The 26,324-nt window shown below is 32.5% G+C and overlaps 2 protein-coding genes across 2 annotated transcripts in view; both read left to right on the top strand.

Annotated features, from left to right (window-relative positions):
* Window positions 1-671: 671 nt before the first annotated feature.
* On the top strand, window positions 672-2,812 carry Sld5 (DNA replication complex GINS protein Sld5). The gene is made up of 7 exons (XM_080175586.1): window positions 672-762; window positions 1,233-1,331; window positions 1,475-1,548; window positions 1,647-1,752; window positions 1,889-2,032; window positions 2,394-2,464; window positions 2,671-2,812. Exons 1-7 carry the CDS (start codon window positions 712-714, stop codon window positions 2,786-2,788), a joined length of 663 nt encoding a protein of 220 aa, XP_080031712.1. The 5' UTR covers window positions 672-711; the 3' UTR covers window positions 2,789-2,812.
* Window positions 2,813-3,049: 237 nt separating this feature from the next.
* Window positions 3,050-26,324, top strand: part of LOC145330998 (uncharacterized) — a 34,618-nt gene continuing 11,343 nt past the window's right edge. The window contains exons 1-32 of the mRNA XM_080175585.1: window positions 3,050-3,112; window positions 3,577-3,741; window positions 4,146-4,199; window positions 4,523-4,622; window positions 5,156-5,228; window positions 6,508-6,616; window positions 6,989-7,126; window positions 7,893-7,973; window positions 8,377-8,439; window positions 8,811-8,928; window positions 9,328-9,449; window positions 9,980-10,084; window positions 11,765-11,820; window positions 12,172-12,357; window positions 12,632-12,704; window positions 13,511-13,818; window positions 16,643-16,898; window positions 17,085-17,242; window positions 17,552-17,835; window positions 18,172-18,249; window positions 18,843-18,918; window positions 19,494-19,563; window positions 20,038-20,166; window positions 20,349-20,464; window positions 20,730-20,811; window positions 21,465-21,806; window positions 22,209-22,373; window positions 23,400-23,520; window positions 23,903-23,974; window positions 24,383-24,559; window positions 24,968-25,477; window positions 25,922-26,191. Coding sequence (XP_080031711.1) covers window positions 3,093-3,112; window positions 3,577-3,741; window positions 4,146-4,199; window positions 4,523-4,622; window positions 5,156-5,228; window positions 6,508-6,616; window positions 6,989-7,126; window positions 7,893-7,973; window positions 8,377-8,439; window positions 8,811-8,928; window positions 9,328-9,449; window positions 9,980-10,084; window positions 11,765-11,820; window positions 12,172-12,357; window positions 12,632-12,704; window positions 13,511-13,818; window positions 16,643-16,898; window positions 17,085-17,242; window positions 17,552-17,835; window positions 18,172-18,249; window positions 18,843-18,918; window positions 19,494-19,563; window positions 20,038-20,166; window positions 20,349-20,464; window positions 20,730-20,811; window positions 21,465-21,806; window positions 22,209-22,373; window positions 23,400-23,520; window positions 23,903-23,974; window positions 24,383-24,559; window positions 24,968-25,477; window positions 25,922-26,191 — 4,677 coding nt within the window. The 5' untranslated portion in view covers window positions 3,050-3,092. The remainder of the gene's footprint in view (window positions 3,113-3,576; window positions 3,742-4,145; window positions 4,200-4,522; window positions 4,623-5,155; window positions 5,229-6,507; window positions 6,617-6,988; window positions 7,127-7,892; window positions 7,974-8,376; window positions 8,440-8,810; window positions 8,929-9,327; window positions 9,450-9,979; window positions 10,085-11,764; window positions 11,821-12,171; window positions 12,358-12,631; window positions 12,705-13,510; window positions 13,819-16,642; window positions 16,899-17,084; window positions 17,243-17,551; window positions 17,836-18,171; window positions 18,250-18,842; window positions 18,919-19,493; window positions 19,564-20,037; window positions 20,167-20,348; window positions 20,465-20,729; window positions 20,812-21,464; window positions 21,807-22,208; window positions 22,374-23,399; window positions 23,521-23,902; window positions 23,975-24,382; window positions 24,560-24,967; window positions 25,478-25,921; window positions 26,192-26,324) is intronic.

Below are 26,324 nucleotides of genomic sequence, written 5' to 3'. Positions count from 1 at the left end.
AACGATCATTTTGGTGTATAAAATGTTTAGGTTGGATGTAAGATTGATGAAAAAATTAGTTTTTAAAATTGTGAAAAAATGGTTGTTTTTTAAATTTTTGTTACCTACCTTCATAGATATCTAGACATCCAGGGACTCTGAAACTTTATTTTGGCCATCCAGCATCCTTGAATCACCCAACGGACCAAAATATGGAGTATAAACAAAATCGGAGAGGTAGTGCAGAAAAGTGGTACACTTGGCAAATAATGCACCTCGAATATAATGATTAAAAGCAAAGCTTTTACAAAATTTAGGGTGGGACAAAATAAATGAAAAAAGAAGCTCTTATTTTTATTAATTTAGCTATGTTTTTTAGTACTGTTCTATGTGTATACTTTGAATGCTTGATGTTTCCTGTAACAATTTGGTACAAGGCAGAAAGCTCAGCAACTGTCGATAGAACAGTTATACGAATCATCAGCAAGGCATCTCTTTAATGAAGTCTAAAGTATACACTTAACCTAATTCAGCATGTTTTTTTTAAGAAAGATATTTAATTATAATATTCTTTAAAAGCCATTTTCAATAGTATAAACGTTCACAATTGGTTGAATTTCGCGATCATAGATTTTGTGATTTAGGTGTCTAATATATAATATAGTGATGAATTTTAATTTCGTCAGTATAGCTAGTATCATACTTTTCAGACCAAATCAAAACTTAGTAAAAATGAACGTTGACGAGTCTGCCGATATTTTTGAGGAGACACACGAGGATGAGGTAGGAATCTATTTCTTATTTTTATATTTTGAAAGCGTATCAGCTCTGTAATCGTTACCAGTTTGTCCGTACGTCCAGTTAAAAGATACTGATTATTTACTTTATTTGACAACTATTTTATATGTTATGTAAATTCATCCTATGTTGTACCTGGTTTTTTTTAAACTGATTCCTATTACAACAAGGTACAATGTTATAAGAGAACCATCACTGTAATCAAGTTCTAAAAATGTAAGTATGTCCTTAAGCAATATCCTATATTAATATTATACACAAATTTATTTTGACATATATATATTTATATTCTGCTTATTGAGTTCTTCCAACTTACAGGTGTTGATGTTCGTTTGTACTACTGTTTCAGAGCTTCGCTTTTATAGATTTTGTCATCCTTGTTAGACAATTATCTGAACAGGAAAAGAAAGGCACAGTTTTGTAATGCAAATGTTATTGGGTTTTTTATCAACAAGGACATGGTGGAGATGACTGCCGAAGAAGTTCTCAAACAATTAGAACATTCATGGATTAATGAACGCAATGCCCCTGATTTGCTTGAACCAAGAACTGAGGTAATATAAATATTTTATAGGACGATTTCTAACATTTATTCTGTCAAAATTCAGCACCCATACTTTATAAATGTTAATAACCCCCTTCTCATACCAACTATTGTATGATAGATTGTTGAATTTATAAAGAATATTTTGTTTAGATTGTAGAGTGTATGTTAGAGCAAGTTAAACAAATGGAGCAAAACCTTCTAGAACTTCCAAAGGGAGATTTAAGGTATTTTATTCTCAATCAATTATGTTTATCATTATTGATTTTATATGGTCAATCATACTATAGCTTTAGGCACAAATTTAAATAAACATTAATTTTAGGATATTTGTCCACAGACTAGAAGTTTCAAGAATAAAGTATGTCATCAATTCATACCTTAGGACAAGATTAGACAAAATACAAAACAACTTCTTTTATTATGCCAAGGTAAAACTTACATTGCACGCACATCAGGAATATTTTTGATCAACGCTATTAAGTATTAAGGGAGATTTTTCATTTCAATCTTTTTTTACAATTCTTTAGATACCATTCCTCTTAGCAAGTATTTTATCGAATTTAGGTTAGAAACAACCCTGATAACCCTAGCAAACTATCGCGACAAGAGGAGGAATTTCTTGACCAATACAAGAAGATTACAGAGGATTTATTTAACAGCCTGTGTTTGTCTCATCTTCCCGGTGACATGGACTTTAATAAACACAAGGTAAGAGTTTGTACTTTCATCTTGTTTTATTAAAAATTGCCGTTATAGATTACAACACCTTTACCTAATATTGATTTATAGAAGCGAAGATACTCTACAATTCACTTTGTAACACTAGTGAAGAAATAAGATTTTTTTGGCTTCTAATCAATATAGACTGCCGATTTTTTTTGGTGTAGGTAGGTAAATCATACCAAAGACAATCCGTTATATGATTTACTTAGGTGTACAAATATTTTATGTATAATAGTTTTATGATATCTATTATTTATAATCGCCTTTTTCATGGCCAAACTGTGGTTCACTACTTCTATACCTATGAATATTTTTGTTCTTAAAATATCAATAGATTATTTTTTAGGTACCTGAACCAAATCTACAGGCAGCTGTTTTTATCAAGGTTTTGGAAGATGTCGAGGGTCTTGAAATTATGTAAGATTCTTTTTACAGTACCTATCGAAATTGTATTATTACTTGCATCATCTGAGTTTTTTTGTTGTTGTTGAAAGTAATGTAATCAAGTTTCACAACCGCTGTGAACGAATAAAAAAACATTTTATCATTCAATAATCTTACAATATATCTCAGATTTTTTTCTCAAGTTAAACAAAGAGACATTATGAATATATTTATTTCAGAGACAATAGCGGGTTGAGAGGTGATGATACAATAGACCTCTTAGCAGGAGATACACACATCATTCAATACTCTAATGTTGCACATCTAGTGGAGAATGAAAAAGTTAAACTAGATTAAAATCAGGATCCAGGACAAGTCTTTCAAAGAATTGAATTCAATGAAAAAAAATAACAAGTATATAAAATATTATCAAAAAAAAACATATAGACCCAAAAAGGTTAAAAAATGAGAGACTTCGACTTGTTCAACATTCAACGCTTTTCACTTCAAAATACATGATTATTCATCAATAAACTGTGATTTGTATACCTAAAATGTATAACCTACCCATTTTAATGTTATTTTATATCGTAAGCAATCTCTAATATTAATATTTTTCAGAATAAAATATCTTACTGAAAACAAATGATATAGAAATAAAATGAGTGGAAATACGAGCAGGTAGATCTTAAGAAAAATCAACATTTGGAAAAAAAATACTCCCCTGCAATGGCCAATATAGTTATCATTGTTAAATTACATCAGTGCAGTACATCTCAGGGATATAAAGTGATAAGACAATGGCCGAAAAATTGATACATACCAATAGATGATACACAAAATTACCCCTTCTGTAGATGAAAATTAGTTGTTGAAACGTTTAAACACTCAACTTATAATGAACGAACCAATCAAAATTTACCTTAGTTCTAAAAGTTGTGAAGCAACGAATAAGAAAACGTTGTAATAAAACTTTGGGGACCAGTGAATAAACAGCCCATTGTCTCCTCTCTCGCTAAATACATCTAATAAACAGTTTTCATTACATTTATAAAATTATAATGTCATCATTGCATTTATGTTTTTAAATTGTTATTTTATTGTTGCTGTGCTACTTGTAAACAATATTGACTTGTTTATTTTAGGTCAAATCGATCGTTGTATCGAGACGCTTTGGAACGATCAGGAAATCGTTCTGCCTTGGACAGATCTAGTAATAGATCGGCCGTAGATAGATCTACCCTGGAAAAATCTACGAACAAGACAAAATCTTTCTCAAATGATCGCCTCTCCAGATCTATGACTTCAAGGTAATATTGTAATCAATTCGTGAAAATGCCATAACACAGAATGTTGAAATCCTCAAAATATTTTTTGCTCTCAATAATATAGGGATTTATATTCTGCATTGGATCCCCTGCTAAAAAATATGTTGGAGGGAGAAGAAAAAAAATGACTAAAATCTTGTGAAAAATATACAACCCTGTAATAGTATAATACAAAAACTCATATCATTGATTTTACTAATAAAAGTTTTTTGTTTTTTTTAAAATAATATATTATAGAATGTTGCCATACTAGTTTGCTAAAAAAAATAGGTTAACGCAAGTAAATTTGGTACACCCTTTACAAAGATGCAAAGGAAGAAAGCAACTTAGCAAGATGTATTCATGTATTATATTTATGAAATAATATTCTGGTATTTTTTTTTTAGGGGCCAAGAAAGCATTATGAATGATATTTCTAATACAATTCCAATGAATCAAAGGTAAGTACTACCTAAGTAGTTTTATTAAGAAGAAATTTTTTAAATTGATCTAATCATACATACTTAAAGTTAGCATAGTTTAATGTAAAGAGTTTCATAAGATAAAAATAATATTTTAAGATTACATTAGATAAGAGTTTGCTAATTAGGTTTGGAATTATATATACATATTATATATATATGTATATATATATATTCTGGTGTGGAAATGTATAAAGAACAAGGATATATGCTTTCTTTAAAGATACACCAAGTTTTAAGGTCTAGAAACGCTAAAAAATACTTTTTAAAAGGGTCATGCTGTATAACACTTTTTGTTTTAGTTTGGACACTACAGCCATGAAGAAAGGAAAGTTTCTTCTCAAATACAAACAAATGAGTGAAGAAATTACACCAAGAACTGCTGTCAACGATTTTGTGCAGGTAAGCTTCTCCCTTAGATTAGAATAGGAAATCCTTAGGCACGATTTTGTGCAGGTAATCTTCTCCCTTAGGTTAGAATAGGAAATCCGTAGGCACGATTTTGTGCAGGTAATCTTCTCCCTTAGGTTAGAATAGGAAATCCTTAGGCACGATTTTGTGCAGGTAAGCTTCTCCCTTAGGTTAAGTTAAGCAAGGGTTAGAGTTCGCCATTGTGTCTAGAAATACAGTTATGGAACATTGGGATTATAACTTATTTTTACTGGGGTAATCAAATCGAACTAGAGGTTTTAAACTGGATCTGAGCAAAGATACTAATTCAAAATAAACATAATTCTTTCCGAGCAAACAATAATTTTTCCAGCATAGCTTCGAAACCGATTAGTATCCACTGGATTAGATCCGGTTCTTAGCCATACTGAAAATTCATTAATTTTTTATTTTAATATCCGCGGAAAGCTGTCTATAATACGATGCGATAAATAAATATTCCTGAACATAGACTGATATCTTCCATATACAACAATTTAATTTAGGCTGCAGACGACGACGCAATGACACCTGCCATATTTTACCAGAAACTTTCACAGCGCCCAAATCAAAGCCTTGGTATGTTTATTTATCACTTCACAAATACAGCGTGGCCACATTCTTCAGTATACTGAAAATCTTCAGTATTCTTCAGTATTTGGAAATTGGGGCTTCAGTATATTCAGTAAATACTGAATATTCAGTATTTGAAAATTTTATTCAGTATTTTTCAGTTTTTGGAAATTTTCATGATTCAGTATTTTCATTATTTCTTAAATTCCAAAAAAATTTGCATAAATAAGATGTTTTTTCAAGTAGTTGATGTCAGATTTTTTTCGGCGCTTCGCGCCTCACTTTACTTTCCTTTAAATTACCCTATAACTTTGTACATTAATTTTGCTTTTTTTTTATGGTAATATACATTTTTTTTCAATTTCATCTCAAATATACCTAAATTTTTTAGATATTTGAGATGCTTTTATACAGTATTTTTTTCAGATATTTTTTTTGTCTATTAATAGAATGAATAATCTAAGGTGAGTACTTTGCATGGTTATTGAAGGTAAAGTTTTTTAGCATGCTCTTAACCATAGACGTCCAAGGGGGGGGGGGGGTAAAGTGGCGATTACCCCCCCCCCAAACAGCGAATTACCCCCCCTTAAAAAAATTTACCCCCCACCCCCCAAAAAAAAGGTTGGACGTCTAGGCTCTTAACTCAACTAAAAAGTATTTAAGTTTTGTAATCATTTAAAATATTTATCAGTCATTTTCTGCTTAATTGGTGCAAGAAAATTTAAGAGGCAAAATTAAAAGATCTTTAAAATATCCCCCTAATAATAAAGCTATGATGATATGAAATTTTGAAATGAGGAATCATGTAAAAAAAATACTTATTCAGTATTTGTATTTTTTTGTTCAGTATTTCAGTATTTTTTCTTATTTTAGGATTCAGTATTTTCAGTATTTCCTTTTTCTTCTTCAGTATTTTCAGTATTTTTTCTTGTTTTAGGATTCAGTATTTCCCTTTTTTTCTTCAGTATCAGTATTTTTTTGGTTGTGGCCACACTGCAAATATGTTCAGAGATGTTATATTTTCCATAATTCCCCACCTCTTGAGGGGGGGGGGGGAGGTAAAGAAATTCAAAATAAGAAAATTTCCATTATTGCATCAAAACCGATTAATATCCGCTTGATTAGAGGCGGTTCTAAGCTATACTAAAAATTAATCTTATAATTTTTTATTTATTTTCCGTGGAAAGCTGCTTATCATATGAAAAAATACACTCATGTGAATGTTTTATAACCTATTGAAAACAAAACAATCTAAATTTTTTTTACATCAATATATTATTCTTAGGTGGCTCCTTCACCCAGGGGAAATCTATAATCAACGCGTCCAAGGCTTTGTCTGATATTTCATTAAGTTCAGCTTCCTCAATTCAAGATTCACCTAATCATAGCAGAAGGTAGCAAAATTCTTTATTATCAACAAGTTGTTATGCCTCTAAATGCCTTTATGGAAGGTAAAGGGGGATGGCCAAAAGATATTATAAAACCATTCAAAGTCTTCCATCTATAAATTAACTATGCTAAAACCATACGTGGACATATGAAGCTTACCTATAATGAAGAAGCCTATCGGTCCATTAGTTGTAAAAATCTTAAGCTACAGACAAAAAACTTGCTACTTTATATAATAGGATAGGAAAAAATTCATATAGATCAAGGTTAGGATGTAAGGATCGTGCTAAATTGTTTGCTATTCTATTGTATCTCGTATTCATAAAAACACAAAAATCAGTGTTATATTCAATTTATTAAAAGTATTTCTTTAAAAGGGGACGAAGAAGTAAAATTAACATTGCAAGTGAAACACTAGACCCCGACAGAGATATTACTAAGCCAACAAATAGAACTGGTGATGGTAATCTTGAGGAGGATGCTTTAGAGCTCTCGGATCAAGCTAGAAGTCGCAGGTATGTCAACCTTTTAAACTCATCAGGATTCATCTTGAAGGGGAAATTTGTAACTAAACAAGCAAAGGGGTATTTTCACGAAATGCATTTGAACTTAATTTAGTGAACCGCATATTTTTTGCTAGTTAATGGGTTAAACTATATTTATATGGCATATATTTGAAAGAATTTCAATTTTCTACCACTTAGGTAGTTTTGAAAATATCAAGACTTAAAAATCGTATTTTTGTGATATATTCAATTTAAAAAGACGATTTTCAAGTCTTGATATTTTAAAAACTACGTGGTAGAAAATTGAAATTCTTTCAATTATATGCCATATAAATGCAGTTTAACCAATTAACCAGGAAAAAGTATGCGGTTCACTAAATAAAGTTCAAATACATTTCGTGAAACTACCCCTTTGAGTAAAACAATAGAGGGGAGGTGGTTGAATAACTGAAAGTCCCCTTCCCGAGGACCCTGGGCAAACTTTCAATTGTGTCTTTGAAAAACAACCGATAGCGTCGGGAATATTAACAAGTCGCTAAAAAAGAGCAGAAAACAATTTGCTAGCAGACAAAAAAGGTACCCAAAAGAAGGATCAAGGGGGGACTGCCATTCACACAATCTTACCCAAAAGAAGAGTAGGTATAAAAGGAAAAAATATCTCTTGGTCATTAGTTATAGTTATAAGAAAGGAAAATTTAGGGATCGCGAATTTATTTGCATGTGCTTCTTGAAACTACGCTTTAGTAAATTACCAAAACAGGAATTTTTTATCCAGAACAAGGAGGTCCCGAAGCAAAGGCGCGGCTGATCAGACAGAAATGGACCCCGACAGGGATGTTAGCAGGCCAACCAACAGGTAATTCACAGCTTATACCAACAACGAATTTAATTCGGAAAAAAATCACGAAACCTGTACGTGATTTTCAACTGTCGTTGATTTATTTCGCTTATTGGCCATACCTTATTTCAGGGTATATAAACATTTAATTTTTTTTGTAGGCATGTTTAGAAATGGATTAACATATTTTTTTAATGGTCAGAGGGATTAGACAATTGATTTTATACTATTCTGCCCTCCTCTTTTTGTGTGTAGTTCGCAATTTTTTGGTTGTATATTGATTGAACCGTCTTTGCAATTTCTATTTAGGACATAAACAAAATAAAAATAATTGAAAATATTTGGTAGATTTACTACTTACATATCAAATTTTGATAGATTTTTGCTTCAAAATTTATTCATTATTGAATGCTTTTATTAGAACTGGCGATCAAACGATGAATGATTTGTCTTTGGATTTATCTGATGATTTCAAACACCATAGGTAAGCCTTTTTTATATACACTAGATTAGGGTAATAATATGGAAGTTTCAGAAGGTCTAACGGCCATATTTTGTATGAAATATCTTTGCTTTCAAGGTATGTCTAACCTAGAAATGTCATATAAATGTTTTAAAGTAAATTATATTAAGATACTTAAGCCTATGTTTTATTTTCGATTATAAAATTTATTTTAATTAAAAAGAAATTGATTTCTAGCAATTCTATGAAATAGAAGGTTGTTTGTTTGTCTTGTCTTAATCAAATTTACTGTTTCTCTGCTTTTTTTCATTGATCTGTTAACCAGGACTATTCACGAAAGCACACTTGACTTCAATGCAAAAAAATCTTGTTTAACTTTATGTTTTCCTCAGGCAACGTCGTCGTAACAAGATGGAAATGAGCGTAGCAAACTTTACAGCCATGCCTGGAGCCAGAGATTCTAATACATTTGTTGCCTCCTCTACAGCTATTGGCAACACGCTTCTTCAGGTAATTGACAGCTTATATAAATTATTTCAACAGTACATTCTCCCAGGGTTGGAGAGGCTATTGGGATATTTATTATACTAGTCCCCAAAGTTTTATAGTAACATTTTTTAATCGTTGACTTAAAACTTTGGGGACTTTAATTGAATCTTGGTTGGTTGGTCCAGTAAGTTGAGTGTCCAAACATTTCTGCCACAGATTGTAACCTACAGAAGGGGTAAATTTGTGATAATAATTTTGGATGTACATTAATTTATCGCCAATTGTCTTATCCCTTGAGATCCCTGACATACACTCTTTGCTATACTCTCATCATTAAATAAATACCCCCTCTTATTTATACGTTATTGTGTCTTTTTTGCAAACATGATTCGCTGAATTAAAACAGGATTTATTCTTTAGGATATAACACCGTCCCCAGCTCCAAGAAGGTTGGGTAAAAGGAAGGGCGTGAGAGAACAATTGGTTGCCAATGATTTTGATGATATCGACTTTGCTACTCCAGCTGTTCCTGCTAAAATAAGGTAAGGTTTCTTTTACCTTTTTTCATTATAGGAATGAATGATTATAATTTTATTTTTAATGTGATGTGTTAGAATAGGAACAGATTTAAAGATGAGAGAAAGTATCTTATTGCTAAAGATGTACCTAAGTGACCTAACTATGATAGCAATTCAAGAAATAAAGTTTTAATTTCTATAGGCTTCATCCCTTACCCCTAGGGGCGTCGTCCCAAGAGTTTGTTAGGGCCAGGGGTATCGCCACTAACATTTTTCATTTGTTTGAAAACTAAAACAAAATATTATTGGTAAACCATGGGATGCACCCCCTTGCTAAATATACGATCTGGACCAATATTAAACTTCCCTTAATATTGTAAAACGTAAAAATAAAAGTTAACTTTATTTTGTATAACAAGCTGCACACAGAAACACCTGGATATATTTTTTAACACTGCTCCTTAACAATTTCTATTGATGCAACGGTAATTAGCTATAAATCAGGTACAATCTCTTTGTATTAGTGCTATAAGCAATATAAGAATTTGTTTTAGGGATAAAACCCTAGAAATGACAACTGGATTGGATACAACTAAACCTCTCCATCTCAACAGACAAAGAAAACGCGCGAGGCCCCAAGTATCCTCACATGATTTCAGGTGCTTTTTAAATAAAGCCTGCAGGAAATATAACCCTCTTACTGCTAAAAGACTGTCACAATTAGACCCAATACCCTAAATTTTGTAGCCTCCAATAACCTATTTTGATCACAAAGTTTCAATGCCAGTAACTTATAAAAATTTAACAATAGAAACAGTACTTTTCGGTTTTCATAGTCAAAATCTCTCAAAAAAATATTTGGTTAAACTTCTGATTAAACGTAAAACTCTGGCGAGAAAATAAGGAATTTAATATGTTAATGGTAAAGTTGTTAGTTTACAAATTTTCCTGCAAGGCTTTTCTTTCAGCCATTAGAGCTGTGTATTTCCTGCATGCTTTCTTTATACAGTATGACCCTCGAAAAAGTATTTTTAAGCATCTGCAGCCCTTATTTCTCAATGAATTATTAAAAAATGCATATGTCCTTGTTCTCCATAGTATTCCACGTAAGTAGATATAAAAATATTTTTTTTACCTCCATTAACACCGGAGATTTTTAGAGCTAAAGTTTTGAAAAAGTGACTGAGAAAAAGAATTTTTTTTTGTTTCTCTTATTTTTTGGATGGTCATATTATGTTTTTCTGGCAACTGAATAATGAGACACAAAGAAAAACAAGTTAACTAATTATTTCTTTTTTATTCCACCAAAAAATATAAATTTTTAATGGCAAAAAATACTACTGAATGAATTGATTATTTGCAAATTTTAGGTTATTTATTAACCCTTATTTATAGAAAAGGATTAATTATGACAGTTGCTCCGCCTACTTTTCTGACATCTCAATTATTTAAAAGGGGGTAAATTAAGCTTTTTAGACTAAAAAATCATTATGTTTTATTTTTATTTTCTTTATAACTTTTTTGTTATTAAAGTTAGGATTGTGAAACAAAAACAATTTTCCTGTTATATTCATAGAGATTTATTTGGTTTTTTAATCTTAAACAATTTTGCCTAATAAGTAAGTTTTTCAAAATATCATTAAACTAAAAAGACTCAAAAAATATGTGTAAAAAAATCCTTTTTACTCAAAAACTAAATTTTTTATTTCATTTTTGTATAAAGTTTCTGCTAGTAACAAAAATAAAAGGATTTCTAGCTTAATTTTGCTAAAAAAGTCGTTTCATGTTAAAAGTTACTTTTTCCTCAGTCACTTTTTCAAAACTTTAGCACTAAAAATCTCCGGTGTTAATGGAGGTAAAAAAAATATTTTTATATCTACTTACGTGGAAAACTATGGAGAACAAGGACATATGCATTTTTTAATAATTCATTGAGAAATAAGGGCTGCAGATGCCTAAAAATACTTTTTCGAGGGTCATACTGTAGAACATAAATATATCATTTTTTGCATATAAAATAAAAAAATGGTTACCTTCTGATCAATCTTATAAAAATATGTGACTATCTGTAATTCAGTAATAAATTCTATTTGAAATTGCTGAAAATTTGGAAAAAAATTTTACGCCACAAAACTCATTTTGTCCTGTAACTAGAGGGAAGGGGGGGGGGGGGGCTGAGGGATGGAAAGTTGGTTGTGGGGAAATTTTTCCATCGATACAACTCATGGCGAAAATCAACACTTAGAATTATTTTTCACAATCACTACCTATTCCTTGTCCTTGATCACTTTAAATGTTGATTACTGTTTAATATTTCTAATTTCAACTAATCATTTTAGTGACCTTACCTTTGAGGAGGCAAAGAATTCCTCCAAAACACCATTAGATGACGAAGGTAAATATTTTTTTTCCTAATTTAATAACTACAACATATAAGAATGAATCTAATGTGTCAAAGCTCAATTACATTTTCTTTAGCGATTTTTTTTGTATAATTAGGATCGGTCCGTCCAGTACAATATTATAAGCAAAGTATTTATATAATTAAGCCCTAAAAATGTAAGCATGTTCTTAAACATTATCCTGTATTTAAGCAGTTATTCAACAAATTTACTAACAATTTTGTTTCGACTATTATGCACATGATTATTCATTTTTGACAATTTACAAGTGTTAATGTGCGTTTGTCCTACTATTTAAGAGCCTCGCTGTTTTATGGATGTTGTCATCCTTGTTTTATTTATAGAAAATAAGATAGAAGAACAAAATGTAGAGCAAGGCCAAGACTTACAGGAGGACCAAAATGATGATAAAACCCTGGAGAACATTGATGATGATGATCTAAATCTCACTGAAACTCCTGACAACAGGAGAGCAGCTCGCAAAGGCAGCAGTGGCAGGAAGACAGCGGCTGTTGCCAATGAATTTGAAGGTAAGGACTTAACGATGACTTTATTTTCGTTTATTTCCTATAGAAGTGAAGCTCTTTGGAGACTTTTTGTTCTTGTGGCTTCAATTAAAGAGGGAATTTAGGTATTTTCAAAATAAAAAAAAGATTTGTTCATTGTTTTTCATAGGTTACGATTTTTTGTCTATTGGGACATTTGAATTACTCTCTCGCAAAATAGCATAAGTCAATATTTTTTGGGGTAACAATTGTAAATTATATAATCAGATATGACTTTTTTATTTTAATCATATTTTAGATTTGGATGTTTCTAAAGACAAGTCTGCACCAAGAAACAAAACAGCTGATGTCAACAATGCCACTTTTGTCAGGAATATTTTTTATTAAATTTGGTTGATTTTTTTTATATATAATCATTATCATAAATGTTTTCATTACCTCAGGGAATTAAGGGACAAGACAAGGGCCGATAATTTTATATACATCCTCAATGAGTTTACACAAAATTACCCCTTCTGTAGATTATAATTAGTGGTTGAAACGTTTAGACACTCAATTAAACGAACCAACCAATTAAAATTAATAAAAGTCGCCAAGGTTGTTAAGCAAACGAATAAGAAAACATTACTATAAATATAAAACTTTGGAGACTAGTGTAATAAACATCCCATTGTCCCCTCCCTCCCTGCCATTACCTAGTATAAAAATATGACGTGTCCCATTATTCTAGTTTTTTTCATAATCTTTCTACGCTCTACTTCTAGCGGCAACGTCGCTGCAGGCCTCTAGGGGTGCTTGAGGGCGTCGTAAGGAATAGAAGTCAACCCCCCCCTTTTTCTATTGTAGTTTTAAAAAGAATTGTTTTGGGGAAAGGGGGGATTTTGTTAGGTGCGATTTCTCTTGGGGGTGTAGTGGTACCCTCCCCCAAAATAGTTATAAACTTTCAAATGACCTATGAGAAGCTACCCTGTAAAGAACTATATTGGTTCAGCGGTTAGCGAGGTCTTTCGGTATAGACAGACAGACATCTTGTTACTTAATTTACAAAATTTCTCCCAACTAGTACTCTCTTTCTGAAGGTGTATAAATAAATCAAGTTATAATTGAATTATCCTTTTCTTTATTTGGACTTGAAGAGTAGCTTCCATTCAAGAAAATAATAATAAAAATATTATAGAGAATCAAATGCTTCGTATGAAAGCAATACAAGTGGACGCAAGAATATGAACAGCACGTATCCAGTTAACAATACAAGCCAGGGTGGTGCAGGTTCTAAGAACAACACTTATTCAATACATAACATCAGTAGCACTGAACAGATTAAGGTTGTTGATAAACAGCTGGCCACAATGGTGGAAGTTTTGGCGGATTTAGAAAAGATTGAAAAACCTAAGAGCTTTAGAAACAAGATTGTTTCAATCCCAGGAAGCGGAGCAAATAACAGCAAAGCTTCTGCGTCAAGTAGTCCTCAATTGGAACGTTCAGGTGGATAATAGTATTTAATTAAGTTATGTACACTGTAGTGTACAGTCGTTGATTATGGGCAAAGATTTTAATAGGTGTTTTACTGTTTTTTTTTTTGCATCTTAAGGGTTTTAACGATGCTTACCTAGTGTATATTAAAAGGTATAAATCATAAGAAAAGCATTTATACGATTAATTTTAGTACATTATTAAACAAATAGACGCCATTAAGATTTTTTTGCTGTTTGGATGACAAAAAGATAAATTTTTAAAGACAATTTTTCACAAGAGTTTAATTTTTAAGTCTTGAGTTTAAAACTACATGTAAGAAAATAAAATCTGTTCGATTATATGCTGTGTAAATGTAAAGATTATCATAGAAAAATGAAAAATACTGCGATCACTAAATTAAGATGCATTAAGTGGAACTTCCTTTTTACTTTAAAATGCCATGCGCTACTTATGAACACAATTGCAGCGTGGCCATATTCTTCAGTATACTGAAATTCTTCAGTATTTGGAAATTGGGGCTTCAGTATTTTCAGTAAATACTGAATATTCAGTATTTGAAAATTTTCTTCAGTATTTTTCAGTTTTTGGAAATTTTCATGATTCAGTATTTTCATTATTTCTTAAATTCCAAAAAAATTTGCATGAATAAGATGTTTATTTAAGTAGTTGATGTCAGATTTTTTTCGGCGCTTCGCGCCTCACTTTACTTTCCTTTGAATTACCCTATAACTTTGTACATTAATTTTGCTTTTTTATGGTAATAATAGAATACTAATTTAATTAGACAACAACCATAATTAGCATAATGATAAGGGGGGGGGGGGGAAGTTTTGACACATTTGCGTAAACAGGAAGCATAGGCTTTATCTTTGGACTTAGAGGATAGGTTATTAGATATAAAATCATCCTTATATAATGAATTTTCCCAAGTTTTAAGATTTTTTGGATAGGCCTCCAGGTTCCGGAGCTCCAGGCCTCCAGGTGGTTTCTGGACAGGTAAAAAAAATAAAAATTTCTTATTTGAAGAGTTAGAGGTGAGTTTATAAAACAAAATAAGCTTCTTTTAATATATTATTTACATATTTAAAGAAAAAATTACAATCGGCCTCCAGGTTCAGGTGCTGCAGGCCTCCAGGTGGCCTCTGGACAGGTAAAAAATTAAAATTTCTTATTTGAAGAGTTAGAGGTGAGTTTATAAAACAAAATAAGCTTCTTTTAATATATTATTTACATATTTAAAGAAAAAATTACAATCGGCCTCCAGGTTCAGGTGCTGCAGGCCTCCAGGTGGCCTCTGGACAGGTAAAAAATAAAAATTTCTTATTTGAAGAGTTAGAGGTGAGTTTATAAAACAAAATAAGCTTCTTTTAATATATTATTTACATATTTAAAGAAAAAATTACAATCGGCCTCCAGGTTCAGGTGCTGCAGGCCTCCAGGTGGCCTTTAGACAGGTAAAAAGTATAAATTTCTTATTTGAAGAGCTAGAGGTAAGTTTATAAAACAATATAAGCGTATTTTTAGATGTTATTTACACATTTGAAGAAGTAATTACCATCGGCTTCCAGGTTCAGGTGCTGCAGGTCTCCAGGTGGCCTCTGTACAGGTAAAAAATATAAATTTCTTATTTGAAGAGCTAGAGGTAAGTTTATAAAACAATATAAGCGTATTTTGAGATGTTATTTGCATAATTGAAGAAAAAATTACCATCATCATCCAGGTTCAGGTACTGAAGGCCTCCAGGTGGTCTCGGGACAGATAAAAAATTAAAATTTTTACCTGTCCAGAGGCCACCTGGAGGCCGATTGTAATTTTTTCTTTAAATATGTAAATAATATAGTGAAAGAAGCTTATTTTGTTTTATAAACTTACCTCTGACTCTTCAAATAAGAAATTTTAATTTTTACCTGTTCAGAGGCCACCTGGAGGCCTGCAGCACCTTAACCTGGAGGCCGATTGTAATTTTTTCTTTAAATATTTAAATAATATATTAAAAGAAGCTTATGTTGTTTTATAAACGTACCTCTGACTGTTAAAATAAGAAATTTTTATTTTTGTTACCTGTCCAGAGGCCACCTGGAGGCCTGCAGCACCTGAACCTGAAGGCTGATGGTAATTTTTTCTTTTAATATGCAAATAACATCTAAAAAAACGCTTATATTGTTTTATAAACTCAACTCTAGATCTTCAAACAAGAAATTTAGTATTTTTACCTGTCCAGAGTCCACCTGGAGGCCTGCATCACCTGAACTTAGAGGCCGATTGTAATTTTTTCTTTAAATATGTAAATAATATATTAAAAGAAGCTTATTTTGTTTTATAAACTCACCTCTAACTCTTCAAATAAGAAATTTTTATTTTTTTACCTGTCCAGAAACCACCTGGAGGCCTGGAGCTCCGGAACCTGGAGGCCTATCCAAAAAATCTTAAAACTTGGGAAAATTCATTATATAAGGATGATTTAGCTCTAATAACCTATCCTCTAAGTCCAAAGATAAAGCCTATGCTTAATTGGTGCAAGAAAATCTAAGAGGCAAAATTAAAAGGTCTTTAAAATATCCCCCAAATTATAAAGGTATGATATATGAAATTTTGAAATGAGGAATCATATAAAAAAAATACTTATTCAGAATTTGTATTTTTTTGTTCAGTATTTCAGTATTTTTTCTTATTTTAGGATTCAGTATTTTCAGTATTTCCTTTTTTTTCTTCAGTATTTTCAGTATTTTTTTTATTTTAGGTTTCAGTATTTTCAGTATTTCCTTTATTTTCTTCAGTATCAGTATTTTTTTGGTTGTGGCCACACTGCGAATTGTATTTGGATCATGTTTAGGCATCAATCAAGCAGGCCAAAGTCCTGCCAATCTCAGCTCCAGAAGCAGACTATCAAACGCCAACAGATCAGCTGTTATTGCTGACAAATCAGCTGTTTCTGCTGACAAATCAGCTGTCGCTGCTGACAAATCAGCTGTTTCTGCTGACAAATCAGCTGTGGCTGCTCATAAATCAGCTGTCGCGGCAGACAAATCAGCTGTTAATGTTGGTAGCCAAGGATCAGGAACTGCTTCTTCAATTCCCAGCACCCAGGAATATATACTTAAAACTATTTTTATAAAATAAATTTTTCCATACAAACCCCCATCCAGTCCACAATGCTCTGTTAATCATTAATTTTAATTAGCTCTAGATTAATTTTGTTCAGAATCAATAAAATATGATAAAACTAAGATAAATCTATAAACTTAATAGACAAATAAGTATTTAACTTGTCAGGATGCCTTGATAGCCGGAAATTCAGGTAGAAAACGGCGGGGTGACCGCCAGCCGGCCGCAGCAGCCATGGCGGACGCGAATGACTTTGACCTTAGCAATTTTGATGACGTAGCTCCGCTGCCTGTGCTGAACAATGATTCTGTTCCCTCGTTTCTTAAAGGTATTTATTACATTATTTATTCATTAAAAATATAAGTTATTTAAGACATTGAGTTCTCTGATTTGGAAAAGCTTCAGTTAGCTGATGGCTCCCCGGATTTATCATTGCTTGGATCTTACACCAGATTATCGTGAACCGTAATAATGTTAAACTTGTAGCTGGCTAAAATAACGATCCACATCCCCTCCCTTCGTACTGGATGAATGAGCTTACCAAAAAATAATGTCCATGTAATCTAAATTGACGAGTGACGACAATAGCCAGGTATATTCTACATCTAATATAATTTACAAAATTGTTTTTTTTCAGTAACTGATATTGAAGACAATGATGAAACTTTAACAAATGATGCACCTAAAACAATGACTCCCAAAAATAAAACAATATCTAATGACGCCTCAAAGACGGTAACTCCTAAAAGCAAAAGTATAAACAAAAGCTTATCTAAAACGAGAACTCCGCAAACAAACACAACTGTCAATAAATCAGGAACTAGAGTTGAAACTAATGAGGAAGATATTGGAATGGATGAAATAGAACAACCACAACAATCTGGTTCCAAGATTCCTGTTATGATTAAACAACGACGCCAGGAAATTTAAAGTTATCGTACATATTTACAGAAAATAATCAAATGTTATTTTTTTATCACTATTCTTTTTTATACAGTTTATTTTAACGTTTAAAGCCTTTATTTTAGTGCTACAACTCTGAAATTAAGGTCCGTCTGGTGGTTTGACACTAAAATGTTGTTCCTAGTGCGCAAAAATTGTCTTTATTACTTTTTAGCATTAACAAAGCCTGTTGAGCTTTGATAGTTAACCCCCCCCCCCCCCCCCCTTTATGTGAAAGCTCCGCATTAAACATTTTAAATATGCTTTTGTTACACCACCAAAATATGTAGGATAACTGAAATATTAAATGATTAGACTGAGGAAGAATTTGCCCCGCTTGTAAATACTCCCAGCCCTAGTAGCAGAGTATTGGCTCAACAATATAAACAACAGGTAGTAATATTTTTTTTTTTTGTCGGGGATCTGAAGAAATAAGACACTTGCCGATAAATTGATGTACATCACCAATGATGAAACACAAAATTATCCCTTCTGTAGATTACAATTAGTGGTTGAAATTTTTAGACACTGAACTTAATGAACCAACCAATCAAAATTCAATAAAAGTCCCAAAAGTTGGTAAGTCAACGAATAAAAAAAGTTTGTTATAAAACTTTGGGGACTAGTGTAATAAACATAAAATGTCCCTTACCTCTTCGATTTTTGATAATACAATTTAGGTATTTAAGTACACTAAATTAAAAAAAAGTAGTTTTCCAAATTCCAGTATGGCTTCAAAACCGATTAATATCGGCTGGATTAGAACCGGTTCTAAGCCATGCTATAAAATCATGTATTGTATCTTATCATATCCAGTTTTCTACGAATGTAAAAATGTACTACCTTAACATTAAAACCAGCTTTGTTGGCCCGTGCCTTCGGTATTTCGTAGCTAACAAAACTGGTTTTAATCTCATAATTGTACATTTTTATATCCGCGGGAAGCTGTTTGTAATACGATGCGATGAATAACTATTCTCTCCTAGACTGAACAAGAACATGAAAGAAGTATTTTGGATGAGAAGAGGCAAAGGAACGCAGCCAGAAAATCTCTGGGAACAGGTAGAACATAAATAACTTACCAGCATAAAAATCAATCTATTACATTCATGCACTCAAAAGATATGAAGTGCATTAAACAAGTTGAGGTACTTGGAGTAGTGAACCTTAAATTATTTTAATAATCCTTTCCATGATAGCTCAGAATGTGATTCAACCCGGTTCCTAACGACGTTGAACTAAGATATCTGGAATGATTTTTAATTACCTGTAGTTTTTTGAATATCCTATTACAGGGGTGTATATTTTCAAATTTGACTCTGCTGAGGGGGGGGGGGGGGGATAAAAAATATTTGGTTGGGGGAAAAAAGTGTAGAAATTAAGAGAACTGAAAGCATTTTTTTCCATTTTTCTCACCTTTTTGGTGAAAAAAACTAAAAGAATGTGTGGGAGGGGGGATAATATGAATAAAATAAAGAGTTTTGAAAATATTTTTCCATTTTATTTCCTTGCTGGAAAAAACTAGGAGGGGGAAAAAAAATAAAAAATTTTGCAGCAGAATATACACCCCTGTCCTATTATATTATCCTCAGAGGCTACTATCTAGTTAGATATATTTTTAAAGACCTTATATTTAGGAATTTTGTTGAAGAAACCCGAGCTATCTAACATAGCAGAATCTTCTGAACTTCCTAGTGGTTTACAAAGGTTAGTTAGATTCTCATATAAAAGTAACAGGATGTAGGTAACTAGTAAGGTTTTTAACTATTTTGGAGTAGGGTAATTAACCTACCCAAGATTATTGCCTATAAAAAAAGTACCCACCACAATTTTTTCTTTCTTTTAGAAATTAAAATTTAAAAGTGGTTGGTTGGTTGGGGGTGGGGGGGGGGGGGAGGGGCGGCAAATATCACTCCCTTTCAAGCCGTAATATATGTTTTAGTTTAAAAATCCTATTAAAAACGTTTAAGTACAAAGAAATTATATATTTTAAGAAGACACAATGTTTAATGTGCTAATATTTTCTTAATTACAAATTTTAAATTTTGTTTACTGAAATGTTTTTTGTTTTCTTAATTATTATATCTCAGATTGTTGCTATCTACCCATCTTAAATTTTTTTTACATCGCCAGACATATTTCACAAAAGAGCATATATTTGATAAATCTATCCTGTTTTAGGCGATCATCTAGTAAAGGTACTTCTGGCCAACAAGAAACAACTATTGCAGAGGAGCAGCAACCAGATTATGAACAACAAGATAAAACATTGACTGAACAATTAGCTGATCAAAATAATGACCAAACAAGGTTTGCATTTTTATCCCTAATTTTACTTAATATTTAACACAAGTGAGGGTGAGGTTCAACTAGCTTCAATACATTTACTTAACATACCTAATGTAAATAGGAAAAAGGCTATATGATCCGTTTATTCATATTTTTTCGAAGATTTTTTTTCTTCATATTTTCAAAGATTTATACAATTTCAGGACCAATATAAGGCGTAGTTCTCGCAAGAGTATTTATCAGGCTGGTTACTCTACAGAACCTGGACACATGGAGACTACGGGCGTATTCAGCCCCAATGTAGAGTCAACTAGAATCGGTAATATTTATATATTTTTCAAATAGTTAGGTTAAATGTCTTTTTGCCACTATTCATGGTATTTGTCCGTTCATAACAGATAGATTTGAAGATAAATATGAACTGTAAAGTTGTCATATCTTTTGGGTATAATCAGAGAAGCGTAGTAAGTGCTGTTGATCTACAGTTTGTCAAATTGTTGAGCCTCTTTGTTACAAATGTTTTCACCCTCGTTTTGGTTATTATTAACAATATTATATGTCACTATATCTTTTTTTTTGTTAAGGAGCAATGATGAATCTAACAACTGTTGAATCGCCCATAGAACCATCACAGCCTAGAGAGCAGCTTCGCCTTATTACACCAGGGACTTAAATGTTTACTAAATTTAACTATAAATAGTTCACTTTTAATTATATATTTAAAAACTTCGTCTGCTAGAAATTCTTTTCTCGTATTCATTCGAATCCGGTGGATAGGAACCGGTTCTCATCCATACGAAAAAACTTTGTCTAGCATCGTATTATATCCAGCTTTCTACGAATATAGAAATGTACAATCATATAATTATTAATTAAAACCAGTTTTTTTAGCCGGTGCTTTGGGGCACCTCGGGGCTAAAAAAAAACTAGTTTTAATCTCATAATTGTACATTCTATATCCGCGGAAAGCCGTTTATAATACGATGCGAGAAATATCTATTCTGAGTTGGACGTATTATTGTGTCTGATTAAACATCTAGAGGACTAAATTTTTAAAACTTTATTGTATCGTATAACATTTGGATCAAGGACAGTTTTGATTAAAAGTAGCATTCCTCATTAGTAACAATCAATCATAGTTGAAATGAAGAAAAAAATATAATAAAATCCTTTTTATACAATGGTTTTATATAATTTTACTAAAATTAGATATTTTTAAGGACAATAATTGAGCTATATCTAAGTCATACAAAAGTTAAACCAGTCCTTATTTTATCATACCTTAAAAATTAAGCAAACATTTAATATTCTTGTATAGGAGTAACCGAACAGGTCTCAAGCCGAGTCAACACAAGCACCCCAGAGGCAGCTAGATCTATTCACCGCAGTGTAACTAAGAACAATCAGAATGCATCGCAACCAAGCAGTGCGAGCAAAAAATCGCCCGAGGCTTCAAAAACGTTGACTAACAGCCGTGTTCAAGACAAAAGTTTACAAAAATCCAATTTATCCGCAAGGTCATTGGTTCAAAACGAGAGTGTTAACACATCAGTTCAGAAATCCCAATCCTTACACAATTCTGTTCAGAAATCTCAATCCGTGAACACATCTGAAGCTAGGGATATTGTCAACTCACTGAATTCTTCGGAAAGAGCTTCAAGGTAAATTTCTTGTTTAGGTATAAATTTGTTGCTGTATTGCTCTAGGGCGGGGGTGGGGGGGAGGATGGGAGGGTGAGTTGACCCTTCCATACCTTCAATTTTAGTTTCTTAAAAAAAAGGGTTTTTGAATTTTTGTGCGGTTGTTCATTTTTTATCTAGGGGTGTTTTCACTTCGGATACACTTTCGGGTACAAGGATATGTTTTTTTAGCCCTAAGGGTCCAAAGGCCCGGATTAACAAAAGTGGTATTAATTTTATGGATTTTATTTTAATAATTGTAGAAAATGTCTGAAATACGATGCCATACATGATTTTTCAGTGTGGCTGAGAACCAGTTCTAATCCTGCGAAAATTAAACGGTTTCTAAGCTATGCTGGAAAAAATTTATCATTTAATTGTTAGGCATGCCGGACCTAGAGGAATGTCAGTTACACTGGGAGCTGGAGGCAAGCAAGTACTCAATAAGCCAGCAGCTGTCGACCTCAGGAGAAAGTCATTCCACCACCTAGCCGCCAATGCTAGTTCTGGCGAACAACCGGCTTTTGGTACACCAGAATATATTAGAAGGTATATTTTTTATTTTTTTTTATGAATTGAAGGTTATATTTAAAAACTTTGGTCCGTTTTGAAAAATCTTTTGAAAAGATGTATTAAAATTTTTACAATTTCGATAGTTTTACTAAAGGGAAAGAAAATTTCTTATATTTACATATTTTAAATTTTTCATACTTACGAAACGGTTTTCTTTTCGTTAAAGTAAATATGTTAGAATTGTCCTATCGATTTCATGTTGATTAATATAACAGTTAGGTACGATTTAGAAAGCGTAAGAACTCGATAATTGTTACCTGAAAGTCCGTACGTTTATTTAAAGCATGTTGCATTTTATGTGATACTAGCGGCTTCGCCCTTAGCCTCTAGAGGCTTTGCCCAAAGAGGTTTCATCAAACTAATTTTTCGTGTTTTAGATTTTAAAGAAAATTTAAAAAAATTTGGGGGGGATTTTTTTTTGGGGGGGGGGGTCGACCCCACTATTTTAATTTTAGTTTTAAAAAGAAAAAGAAAAATTTTTTTTGGGGGGGGGGGATTTTTCATTTGGGGGGGTTAGGGGTGTCCCACCCCCCAAGAAAATAGTTATAAACATTCACGGGACGTATGAGAAGCTACCATGTAAAGGAGAACCCGATCGGTTCAGCGGTTAGCGAGATCCTTCGCTACAAACAGACAGACAGACAGATAGACATCGTTCTACTTTGTATTATAGATAGTTATCCTATTTATCTTATTTTGGAATACTTATTCCTTATTCTTATTACTATTATGTTATAAGCAAAGCATCTCTATTATCAAGTACTAAAAATGTAAGTATTCCTTAATAAACAATATCCTGTATTTAAGCACCTTTGCAACAAATTACTTACAATTTTGTTTCGACTTATACATTTATATTCTCCTTGTTTTAGTTGTGACACTTCAAGACACAAGTGTTGATGTTCGTATGCCCTATTGTTTTAGAGCTTCGCTTATCAGGGATTCAGGATGTTGTCACCTTTGTTCTTTTTACGATTATTATTATTTCCTTTATCTTTCTAGAGCTAAAAGACTGTCAAGCCTTGGAGTACCAGCCGTACATAGTCTGTATCAATCCAAGTTGACCACAAGTATGATTGCAGAGGGGGGCACACAAACCTCTCCAGCCATGAGTCTACTTCAGGTTAGATTATACTTTATTTGTTATCCCTTTTAAAGTTATTTTGTCTCAATAGTACTTGAATATATCCACGAATTCACCATGAGTAGTTGAATATCCACACTTTTTCCCTATGGTAGAATATCCACAAAAGTTTTATACCTATTACCGCAGATTTTTCCAATATTAGTTGAATATTCAAAAATGGCCCCAATTTATTATTTTTAACAACAATTTAGTTTTTAAAAATGGAAAAACTGAGTTATAAAGCAGATGTTAATAAAAGAGAGATAAGAATATGATAAATAATAGAAAATCACGAAACCTTTATACTGAAATATCAATTTTGTGCTTTTATTGCAAGACAGACGCTTCGCTTCTAAAAAATAAAATCTTATTCTTTTAGGATACAAATGACTTGATTGAAAGTATCCTGGTAAGAAACAAAAATGTTTTGATGTCCACAACTTCATGTCAGGTAATTACTCATAATATTAAAGTAAAAGAAAATAGCAATATGTAACTACCCACGAGGTAGTGCCGACTTTAATAGAGTCTTTGAATATCAGCCAATAGCGTTGGCAATATAAACAAAGCCATTTTGCTCCAAAAGAGCAGAGAGCAATATGCAAGCAGACGAAAAAGATCCCCAGCACTTGGACCTTGTAGTTGTCTGGGTTATACAATACATCTATATTTATACATTTATTTTTATTCGATTTATGGAAAATAGACTTACCAAGGATTACCCATGCCAAGTTTCATAACTAAATTCGGATTCTAAGTGCAGGTTTCGCATTGATTACGAGATGGTTACATTAAATCCCCCCCCCCCCCCCCCCCTTAATATATAAATAAGATAATTGCACATATTCATTGAATTAAGGTAACACCCGGATTAAAGGATCACACAATCAGAAGCCTGACCTCGGAAAACTTCCGGCTCCAGGAGACCTCGAGGTTCAGTTTAGGGCAGAATGACCGCCAATCTCCAGATGTTGATCTGACCGCCAACCTTATCAATGCTGAGACTAGCAAATATCAGTCCAGAAAAAGCCAAAGGAAAATAAATTCATTGCAATAAAGACTTATATTTTGACTTTAAACTTAAAGTTATAAATGATATAGGTATAAAACTTTGTCTGTCTAAGTCACTAACGTTCACTTAATATAGATGTATAAGTTTGTAGATTACAGTTGTGGTTACAACGTTGGGACACTCAACTGGATGATCCAACCAATTAAAATTCAATTAAAGTCTTTAAGGATGTTAAGTCCACGAATAAGAAAACGTTATTCAAGACTTTAGGGACAATTTTAATAAATAGCCCAATGTCTCCTCCCTCCCTGAATTCATATGATACATACTGGTACTCACTAAGATTTTACAGAATATATCTATTTTGTTTCTTTTAATTAAATAATATATAGAATTTTATTTTATTTGTTTGTAATGAATACATAAAAAAGGTTGAGCACACTGATAGAAACTACAGGTATCCAAGAAAATGGCGGAGAGACAACAGCAAATCAGGCAGATGCCAGCGTCGCTGCTAGACAAAGTGAAAGCGTCTCTGGGAACCACAGTGTTAGTATTGCCAGACAGAGCGACAGCGTGGCCCATATGAGTATGCAGGCACGGGCTAACCACACACAAACATTTCTACCTGATCTTACAGACACTTCCTGGATATCCAGCAAAGGATCGACTGTCTCCAAAGCAGCGGCGGGGCCGGAAAATCAATCGATTCAGAATACGTTGGATGTTATTCCTGAAAGCAATGAGAATTTCTCATGGAGGCATGCCACAATAACCAACACTCACAACAAAGATTCTCTAGTAGAAGCTCATAGAACTATCAACAATGACCTGACAAGGAAGAGTATAAACGCTAATGATATGACAAGAAAAAGTGTCGCACCTACGGAAGAATTGGCAGAAATAGCCAAGTTAAATCAAACGGATGTCCAAGAGTTCAGGGTAAGAATAGTTTTTAGAACCAATTTTAATACTTTGTTATATAAAGTTGGGAGAGCTGAGGGAAATTATTTTCTTTTATTGCCATATCCGTCCTGGTATGAAGTATTTATTACTTAAATCAGTATTTGAAACCTTGGAGGGAGGGGGCATAGGGCTGTTTATTACACCTATACTAGTCTCCAAAGTTTTATAATTTTTTTTTTCGTTTGCTTAACAACTTTGGTTACTTTTATTGGATTTTGATTGGATAATTCATTAAGTTTAGTGTCCAAATTTCATATGAAAAACAATTGCTAATAACAAATTAATTTCTAAATTTTCAACGCCTTCCTATTTCTTTTCTAATGTACAATTTTATTCTCGTCTCAATCGCTATAACTATAGTTACCGGATATCCGATATCCAGCCAAATATGTATCCGGCCTGACCCTACTTTATTTTTAGGATAAATTCCAAATGTTAGAAATACGCGAAGAGGAATGCATAAAAACCCTGGAAAGCACAGACAAACCCGAAATTGCTCAAAGAGAACTTGAAATCATTAAAATGAGCAAAGAGCTTCTGCGAGAGATAATAACCACTGGAAAAATTCCCCAGGATATTGTGAGGGATAAATCTGTCAATGATAATGAGGAAATTGATGATGAACATGTTGATGCTGAAGATGTAAATAATGGTTCCAGGGCAGCAATCAAGAATAAATCAACAACCAAGGTAAATGTTTCTCCAGTATGGCTGCAAAACCGGTTAACATCCGCTGGATTAGAACCGGTACTCAGCCATGCTGAAATTATGTATAGCATCGTATTATAGACAATTTTCCAGGAATATTAAAATAAGAATCATA

Source organism: Acartia tonsa, chromosome 11 (assembly GCF_053477335.1).
Source record: "Acartia tonsa isolate MP-2025a chromosome 11, ASM5347733v1, whole genome shotgun sequence".
NCBI lineage: Eukaryota > Metazoa > Arthropoda > Copepoda > Calanoida > Acartiidae > Acartia > Acartia tonsa.
This window is presented reverse-complemented; position numbering and strand designations above follow the sequence as displayed.

Coding starts and splice junctions, on each gene's coding strand:
- Sld5 (XM_080175586.1), top strand. CDS start 712: ATGAACGTTGACGAGTCTGCCGATATTTTTGAGGAGACACACGAGGAT. Junction 763..1,232: donor AGGAGACACACGAGGATGAG/GTAGGAATCTAT, acceptor TTTATCAACAAG/GACATGGTGGAGATGACTGC. Junction 1,753..1,888: donor ACTTCTTTTATTATGCCAAG/GTAAAACTTACA, acceptor TATCGAATTTAG/GTTAGAAACAACCCTGATAA.